The sequence below is a fragment of the Triturus cristatus genome, chromosome 10 (genome assembly GCF_964204655.1).
Source record: "Triturus cristatus chromosome 10, aTriCri1.1, whole genome shotgun sequence".
In the NCBI taxonomy this organism is placed as follows: Eukaryota; Metazoa; Chordata; class Amphibia; order Caudata; family Salamandridae; genus Triturus; species Triturus cristatus.
In genome coordinates this window covers 1,185,748,527-1,185,758,475 of record NC_140593.1, presented here as the reverse complement: position 1 = coordinate 1,185,758,475, position 9,949 = coordinate 1,185,748,527, and the positions used below count along the sequence as shown (strand labels likewise).

The 9,949-nt window shown below is 48.2% G+C and overlaps 1 protein-coding gene across 1 annotated transcript; it reads right to left on the bottom strand.

The window, feature by feature from the left end:
• Nucleotides 1-5,749: 5,749 nt before the first annotated feature.
• On the bottom strand, nt 5,750-6,691 carry LOC146796986 (olfactory receptor 1L6-like). The gene has a single exon (XM_085631489.1). It carries the CDS (start codon nt 6,689-6,691, stop codon nt 5,750-5,752), a length of 942 nt encoding a protein of 313 aa, XP_085487615.1.
• Nucleotides 6,692-9,949: the final 3,258 nt, after the last annotated feature.

Sequence of the window (9,949 nt, the reverse complement as noted above, 5' to 3'; positions counted from 1 at the left end):
TCTGACTTGTGCCCCACAGTTGTGACAGCACCCACCACTTCAGTCAGCTCCACTGCAGTTGCAAGTGTCTCGCCTGCATCCACCACCTCTTCACTGCCTCCTTCTGCTGCACCCTGATCCTGTCCCTGCAGTGCCTGGCCTGCCCCCATGTATGCCCCTCCGAGGGGATGACCCCGGTCCTTAGCAGTACAGGCAAGCAAGGTGTGACAGTTGTCACTCTACTTCACTCCTTGGCATTTGGACATGGACTGGCCATTGGCCTTTTGTTTGCCCAGACGTTTAACTTTTAAAATGCTGAATAAAGCTTTTTTCATTCTCCCTGTGAACTAAATATAGCTGTACATTATGTTGATGATGTTTAACATGCCCTTGCACCTGCGATGCTTTCTTTACAATGTTGAAAACTGATGTGTTGCTGTGAGGTACTCCCTGTGGTCCATGAGATATGTATCCTATTCTGGTGGGTATCCATGTCATCCTTTGCAGCTACCTGGGTGTTGCAGGATCAACTATTTGTGGACATCTCTCTGTGAGCATTTCATTTGCATGGTCACATCTCTGGCTTGCACCCATGCACATAGGATGTGCTTCCCATTGTTCAATTTGTCACTTCCACATACTTTGTGCTCATCAACACTGGACCTACAGGTGTGGGCATCATTGTAATAGGAGCAACTGGGTCCTCTGTGCAACTTGCCAGACATATGTTTTGGGTATGTGCAGATGACTTAGGGGAGACTCACGTACCCAGGCTGTTGTGACCAGAGCCTTCATTGTGTGGTAACTGATGGCTGACTGACCAAGTGTTCTGCAGGACATGAGTGAGACTTGCGGGGAATATGTTTGGCACAGCTGGGCTTCCACAGGAGTTGGGTCTCCTCAAGTAAGTGTGTTGTCCAGTGACATGGCCTGGGCCCATGGTGTGTGTTGTATGAGCATGTGTGTGTGTCCACATCCCTCTTCATACACAGACAGTGTTCCCTTGATGTGTTCCTGTTGTTGATGCTTGCTGAGTGGTACTGGGTTCATCCCACTACTTTTCCAATGGGCTACCAGATGCGTAGGTGCATGACACACTACTGTTCATTGGTGTATCATCATTGTGATTTGTCAGTTCTGAGTGGTGAGGATGTTGTCAGACACAGATGGGACACAGTCAGGGTTCCTCAAGGCACCTGTTTATTTGCTCGATCATGTAGTTGTCCCTAGGTGGCAGTTTTCTGTGATTGAGACATTTGTATGTGTGTGTGACTGCTCCCACTTGTCGGGTTCATGGCTGCGATGCTGGCAGGTGTCAGCATGTGTGCCTTGTGGTTCTCCTTGGCTTTGGTATTGTCCTGGGACTGTGGCAGGGATTCTGGAGGTTACGTGAGCTTTGAGGTCATGGCCATGTACTGCATACTGTGCAGTATGTCTGTCATTCCCCAGGGTTGTAAACTGTCCTTGTGTGATGTGTCTGTGCACCTTAGTACCTCCCAACATTCCTGTGTTTGTCATGGGTGCATGTGCAATGTCACGTGTCCATGTGGGCTACACAGATACACATTGTTGCAGTTCAGAGTGTGTGGTGTTGAGGGTGGACTGATGTGAATGATTGCATGGATGGTCCCCTAGCTCCCGCTTGTCCATGGATGAGGGACCATGCTGAGTGATTTGTGTTTGTGTATGTGTGATGTACGTTTGTGGAACAGGACACATGTCTGGGTTTCCCAGTTTGTAGGACATCTGCCTTTGTCATCACAGTGGAGGTGTCATGCATGCTTGTGTCACCCCAATGTCTGGTCCCTGGGGGTAGTGCTGTTGTGTGTCAGTCTCTTGCTGTGTTAGTTGGTGTTCATTCCAGCTTTTGTCACATGTGTCTGTTGTGCTCCCTCTCATCTCCCAGTGCCTGATTGCCCACTGAAGGTGTCCCATTGATGGTTTACTTTTGTATGGCACTGTGTTCACATCTGTCTCACTGTGGTTCTGCCCCGCTCATATGTTGTGTAGTTGCCTGGGGATACTGTGACACACACACACACACATGCTTTGTCAGATCTGCAGTGTGAGTTTGCCTGTTTGTGTTTGTGCATCTGCACCAGTGCATTGGTATTGCTGTTGTGGGCCTTTGTCTGGATGCTGTTTCTGTGATTTTGCATGCTGTTCCTGTGAGTCATATCACATCATTGTGCACATTCATCCTGGTTGTTAGGTGCCATTGCTGGCATGGAATGTGAGTGTGTGAGCTGACACCTACAGTCTACACATGTTTTTTTGATTGGTGTATCTATTTTCGAGATGTGTGCATGCTTGTTGATGGTCACTTCTGCTCTTGTGTCATTGTACACTGTATGCATTGTCAGCCCCCATGTGTGGTGCTTGTCTGCACATGGCTGAGAGTGTGTTATGTTTTCACAGCACTGTTAGCCTCACCACATCTCTGTGTGTAATGTATGGGACACAACCACTAGTTTGCCCCAGAAGTGTTTAATGTGTTGGGAGTAGGGATCATACATACTGTTTGTTATTTGCAGCTTTGACCATGATGACACTTACCTTTTGGTCATTGTGATGAGGGGGGTTTAGTCCCCATCACCACAATGCTCAACATCTGCTGCATTTTGGATGCCCACACTTAACTTCTGTTCTACACAGTGAGGGGGTGTTATTTTTACTTTGCCACAGTGCTATGGTGATGCTTGCCTTGTGTATGTCACACTCATGTGTTGATCACACATGTGCTGTTACTTACATTGTATGTTCGTAGCCATAATCACTGTTGTGGGCATTTGTCACAGACTACACACTGTTGACATGATGTTAGGGGGGATGTATTTTGCGGACATACCTGATGTTGGAGTATGCTGGATGTGTTGTGCATCACCCATCCTATGGCTGGGGGTGGCAGGGGTGATGGGCAACAGGTTCCATGTGAGTGGGGTGGCAGGGGTGATGGGCAACATAAGCCCTATGGGTGGGGGTGGCAGGGGTGATGGCCAACAGGTCCCCTGTGAGTGGGGGTGGCAGTAGTGATAGGCAACATAAGCCCTATGGCTGGGGGTGGCAGGTGTGATGGCCAACAGGTCCCCTGTGAGTGGGGGTGGCAGGGGTAATGGGCCACAGGTCCCCTGTGAGTGGGGGTGGCGGGAGTGTTGGGCATCAGGTCCCCTGTGAGTGGGAGTGGCAGTAGTGATGGGCAACATAAGCCCTATGGGTGGGGGTTGCAGGGGTGATGGTCAACAAGTCCCCTGTGAGTGGGGGTGGCAGGGGTGATGGGCAACAGGTCCCCTGTGAGTGGGCGTGGCAGGGGTGATGGGCAACATCAGCCCTATGGCTGTGGGTGGCAGGGGTGATGGGCAACAGGTCCCCTGTGAGTGGGGGTGGCAGGGGTGATGGGCAACAGGTCCCCTGTGAGTGGGGACGGCAGGTGTGATGGGCAACATCAGCCCTATGGCTGGGGGTGGCAGGGGTGATGGGCAACAGGTCTCCTGTGAGTGGGGGTGGCAGGGGTGATGGGCAACAGGTCTCCTGTGAGTGGGGGTGGCAGGGGTGATGGCCAACATCTGCCCTATGGCTGGGGGTGGCAGTAGTGATGGGCAACAGGTCCCCTGTGAGTGGGGGTGGCAGGGGTGATGGGCAACAGGTTCCCTGTGAGTGGGGGTGCAGTAGTGATGGGCAACATAAGACCTATGGCTAGGGGTGGCAGGGGTGATGGCCATCAGGGCCCCTGTGAGTGGGGGTGGCAGGGGTGATGGGCAACATAAGCCCTATGGGTGGGGGTGGCAGGGGTGATGGGCAACATAACAAGGGGTGGGCGGAATTTGCGAAATCCACTTTCGCAAATTATCGCGAAAATGTTACAAATTATCGCAAACACGCGGAAATATCGCGAAGATGCGGAAGTTTTTTCCCGCATGTTCGCGAGATTTTCTGCATGGTTGCGGCTCGCCAACTTACCCATGTGGTTGCTCGCGGGCGCGGCCATCTTGTTTTCAGTTGTCTCGCGGTGCATGATCGCGAGAAGAAAGACGTGATCGCGCGACACATGACGTCACTGCGGGCGTGAACTGTCGCGAGACAGCGCAAATGGCTTAAAACAATACAACATCTCATGGAGAACGCGACCGGATCAAGAATACTTGTCGACGAACGCAGGGATTCAGGTAAGGCGATCGCGCGCGCGCGAGAATGCATTATTTTACAGCGCGAGCAAGAAACAAATTATCGCCAAGCTGCGGAATGCGGAAATTTAGACATTTTCGCGCTTTCCGCGGAACGCGAAAATGTCAAATTATCGCAATTTCCGCGAACGGAACGAAATTTTAGCCCAGGCCTAAACATAACCCCTGTGAGTGGGGGTGGCAGGGGTGATGTGCAACATCAGCCCTATGGTGGGCTGTTGTTAGTGGCCAGGATGTGGATCCCCTGTGTGTGTGTGCCATTTTGCGGGTACGTGTCGTTTGTTTATGTGGTAGGTGTCTGACTTGCCACCTGCGCCGTCGAAATCGGTTCCTGAGCCGGTCATAGATGTAGAGTACTGGTATGACCTGCGCGACGGGATTCATGATGTGTTCGTTTCGTACACGCTGCTTGTTGCTCCATCTCGTACCCACTGCAAGCTGGTCCGTCTTTTAGCTGTGTATTGATTTTTGGCGTGAATCGTAGCTGATATGCTTGTTTTCCGGATGCTGTGACGTGCCGTACGTGGTGACCCGTCCGGCGTGTAGGAAATACGCATCGTACTTGTCATGCTGGAAACTGCTATGGATACTGCTTCCGGGCGACTCGGTCCCGCGTAAGGAGTTACGGCTCGGACGGAGAATGGAGCTTGAAACAGAGCCTACGTGTTGGTCCGGTTTTTGGCAGTTATGCGCATCGTACTTACTCTACAGGACGGACCGGCTCCGGGTACGTGTCGGTCGCACGGTACGGCTACGGACATCTGTCCGACCAGCTATCGGAATCGGCCCCACAGTAGCAGCTGTCATTCATTTAGAGTGGTGGGCAGGTGGTACAAAAATAAAGAATACAAAAATGGCACTTACTTTCAAGACTTGCCGAACGGCGTCCTTCTCACCTCGAAGCTCAAATGCGGTACCCAGTACACTGTATTACGCAATCCTAGTGCTGCTCTCACAGAATGAGATAAGCATCAGGATTGGTTAGAGCGACCTCTATCAGTGCTCACAAGAGGACCGGAGGCCTGAGCTTTCTCTAATACATCTGTCTTAGGAAAGCTGGGTTTTTGAAGTTTAAAATATGAATGTCTGGCTTGCCGTTGCAAGATGGCCGGCTAAAGGCACACACTCACTTTAAACATACGTGCAAGGCTCCCTGCTGCCACTCAGTTCAGGACAAATTGCTTAAAAATAAAATGGTAATAAATAAACTTAATTACCATTTTATTTTACAGCTCTGGGGCTCTTGAGGTCAATTTTTTAGCAGGGTGACGCTCCTCCGCTCTCACGGAGGTCCCGATCCAGGTTACACAGGATGAGTATTTGCAGACGGATAGTGTGACGAGCCAGTGCCTTCACCATCCCAGCCACTTCAGAGCCTGTACTCAAAACTTTAAATAGGATCCTAGGATTTCATAGTGCATACAGAATACTATGGTTAAAATGGTTAACCACCAAGTGCCCCATTTATTACATGTGCATATGATGTTTCTCAGCCAGAGTACAAAGCATTTATACAAGTATTACGCAATATGATATACACTCAAAATAATATCAACCATGGATTCATTTTCTGAATTCAGTAAAAACCTTTAAAACTTGTGAGTGTAGAAGCATCTTCCTATTGCTTTTCTCAATGCCTGTTTCATCTGGTCATTTCTCAGGCTATAGATGAAAGGGTTGAGCATGGGGGTAACAATGGTGTACATCACTGATACTACTTTGTCCTCGAGTGAGTAACTAGAGGTAGGCCGGACGAAGGTGAATAGGATGGTCCCATAGTACAAACTGACAACAATGAGATGGGAAGAGCAGGTGCTTAAGGCTTTGTGTCTCCCCACACTTGAGTTGATGCTGAAGATTGTCATGATAATGCGAGCGTATGACACCACAATAGAGATCACTGATACTAGAAGTATGGACATAGACTCTGTAAGAATCAAGAGTTCATTGATAGAGGTGTCTGAGCAGGAGAGCTTCAGCAGCTGTGGAATATTGCAGAAGAAGCTTTCAATCAAGTTGGACGCACAAAAGGACAATCTGGCAGTCATCATGGTGTGCAACAAAGAATTCAGGAAACCAACTACCCAGGAACCAGCTGCTAACTGGCTACAGGCCCTCTTGTCTATTACCGTTAAGTAGTGCAGTGGGTTGCAGATGGCAACATACCGGTCATAGGCCATTGCCCCAAGTAGTAGGAGGTTAGTGCTACCTGTGGCAACGAAGAAGTATAACTGTATGATACAGTGTGAGAAGCTGATGCTCTTCTCTGGCGAGATACTGTTGACGAGAAGCTGGGGCACTATGACAGTCATGATAGTGATGTCCACCAGTGATAGGTTTCCAATGAAGAAATACATGGGTGAATGAAGCTGGGGGTCAGAAGTAATGGCTGTTATGATGGAGCTATTGCTTTGTAGTCCAACCAAGTACATTACAAGAAAAAGTATGAAAAGCACTGTCTGATGGCCTAAGTGATCCGACAGACCCAGGAGGATAAAATTCATCGCACTGGTTTGGTTCTTGGCATCCATTTTTCAACGCCAATGATCTACAGATAAAAAGGTATCTAGGAATAAATTGATAAAGAACAATAAATATAAAAAAGGACTCTATTCAAAAACTGCATTGTGCAGAAGATAAACTAGTAATACTCCTCCGATACTACAAAATGAAGTTCAAACCGATGGTCGGAGACCTGCGCCTACTACTCCTCCTGTCCTAAAGTTCCTGCGTGGATAACTTTGCCTAGGAGGGGGAGATATCAGCACAGGTATCAATATGTTTTAGTAGTAAATGTGGGAGGAACCAGGGAAAATTATGGGAAAACTGGGGAATATCCATTACTATAAGGGAGGAGTTTAGGAAAATTTAGGGAGGTTTTGACACACCCACAAAAGACCAAACCCACAGCTATTTACAAACTACAATTCTAACGTAACTACAGACTTAAAAGTGTCAAAATAGTCTCAAATGTTCTCCAGCCTAGCTTTGAGTAAGACAAAGACCACACCTGGCCAACCACTGGCACTGCAACACACTCCCACAAAAAACAATGAAGGCTTAGAATATTATAACACAACTAAACTAATGTTAAATACATGTAGTCAGTTTCCCATTTAAATTAAATATGTATATATCAAGATTGCTAGATAGATAGATGGATAGACAAGACAGACAAGACAGAATGATAGATTGATAGATAGATAGATAGATAGATAGATAGACAGACAGACAGACAGACAGACAGACAGACAGACAGACAGACAGACAGATAGATAGATAGATAGATAGATAGATAGATAGATAGATAGATAGATAGATAGATAGATAGATAGATAGATAGATAGATAGATAGATAGATAGATAGATAGATAGATAGATAGATAGATAGATAGATAGATAGATAGATAGATAGATAGATAGATAGATAGATACCTGCCACTGACCCATGCCTGCTCCTCACCGCCGTTCCTTACCGCCGCACCAAAAACCTTCTACTGCCGAACCCTTTATTGCAGAAGCTGCCGTAACTGCTGAGCTTTTGGAGCCCGTAACCCGCAGCCCGTAACCCATAAGCGGTAGAGCGGTAGAGTCCTGCAGCAGAACCCCCGGCAGGCTCCCGCTCCCGCTGAAGCTGAAGCTGAAGCTTACAGGTTTGTGGCTGCCTGGCGGTTTGGGGGGGCCTTGGGTAAACGGGCATACGGGTCAACGGATCAACGGGTCAGTGTGGTCTGAGTTTGAGTCAAGGAGTCAAGGAGTCAAGGAGTCAAGGAGTTAGGGCTGTTTTGAGGCATAGAGCTGGCTGAGGCGGCTGAACTTAAAACGTGCCGGCATCGGTAGCTCCCAGGAAGAGAGAACTGGAGACAACTCATGGAAGGATCAAGGTGCCACAGTCAGTCCGGGGGGTTCCGGCCCATGCTTTGTCTGTTTAATTTTACTCCCCTGTCTGCTTCGCCTGTTCGCTTCTGTTGTGTGCCTCCACTCTTCTGTTGTGTGGCGGCGCTATTGAGCAACTAGCAGACCTTTTACCTGGAAAAAGCTGGCCTCCTCAAGTCTCAAGCCTCAAGCCTGTTGATGTGTAGTTGCTTTACATTCTGCTCACATTCTGCAGGCCTAGCTGTAATCAACAAACCAACTAACTAACTAAGGCAAGCTGAACCGAGCCGTTCAATCACACTTATCTATCTTGCCTATCTTGTCTTTTGCCTATCCGTCTATAGGGGCTCATAGACTATTGCGGGCCGTACCAATACCATCATTTCCGTCACCCCGCACCGATTGACAGTCCTACTTAAACTACCCCGATCACTTAAACTACCCCATTCAGACTGATTTATTATTCATTATTCCCACGAGGCTGGGGGATGTGAGTGGGAATATACATCTGGATGGTTCCATTTCGCAGCCTGTTGCATTTCGGGGATATTCGCTGCCCCATTGCTTGGTGCTCCGCGTGTTGCCTGCTGTCTCCCCCGCCGCCGCTACCTACTAAAATAGGTGCGGCCGCTGTGTGGGGAGACTACCAGGCCCAGAAGCCACTGCAAAGAACTTCACAGGACACGCCCCCTTTGTGCCTGGTGGCGCTTAAAACATCAGCCCGATCTTTAAAGACCGATCAAGATTGGACCGGGCCCCCCCCCCCCTTTTCTTTATCCTCCATCATCCCTGCTCACATGTATCTGTATGTATTTGCATGTATGCTTGCTTTGCTCCTTTAAACAGAAGTTCTGTGAAAACGTTTATTAATATCAACATTATCTAACATCATGTCCACAAGGGGTAGAAGAAGTAAAACGGCTGTGGGTGGTGTGCAGGGGATAGGCCCATTAGATAATTTTATTATAAGGGCTAATGAAGCCATAGATCAAGGCATTCTCCTTCTGGAACGCAGAGTATCCCAAGATTTAGCTTTAGCCAAACGATCCTCCTTGGGATCTCTAGCGTTAGCCAGAACTCCAGTGCAGGTTAAGGATATTGGCCCCACAGTAGATGTGCGCGCAGACGTGCACCGTATGCGGAATGAGGTTGATTTGTCAGCATCACAACTTCTAACAGACTCACAACTGAGCTTGGCATTAGAAAGGTCTCCGGAACTGCTCTTTAATCCTACACCAGACAAGACAAGCATGAGGCGGTCAAGGGGGAGGAGGGAGGGTGCTATACGGAAACAAGCAAAACAGACAACCATGCCAAAGGTCAAAAAGTCTTGTAAGACGAAGAAAAAGCACGGGAAAGAACTAAACCACCATGGAAATAACGGCAATAACTCAGATGTGCCAAATGTAGTTTTAGATACAGAAAGCGTAGAGGCCTTGGATACTTTGGGTGGATTATGCAACAACTGTGAAGCAAATAATCAATTGCTGGCAAGAATTGGGGAGCTTTTCAACATCTATTTGTCCCCAATAGAGACTAGACTCTTACATATAGAAAAACAACTGGCCGAATTGAGTGCTCTCCCCAAAAATCCTCCCAACCATGGGGCTTTAACGATCGGGGGAAATAAACCTAGTAATTTTAAATCATTAGGCACTTTAGGTAAAAAAAAACATGCCTCAGTGGTAATTCCAAATGTAAAGTTAAACACCCAGCTGGCTCCAGATAAGAAAATGGCAGATGGACTGGCAATTTCTACTGTGCCTACTAGACAGAATAATAATATACCTAAGGTCCCCACCACACTTCCCAAAAGGGCTTGGGACATGGGAGTGAAAGAGGGCAGTCTTAAAGTTAATCCCCCCCCAGAAGCTAGCCCCTTTGTGGTGGTCATGACTGGGGTTTCAGAGATG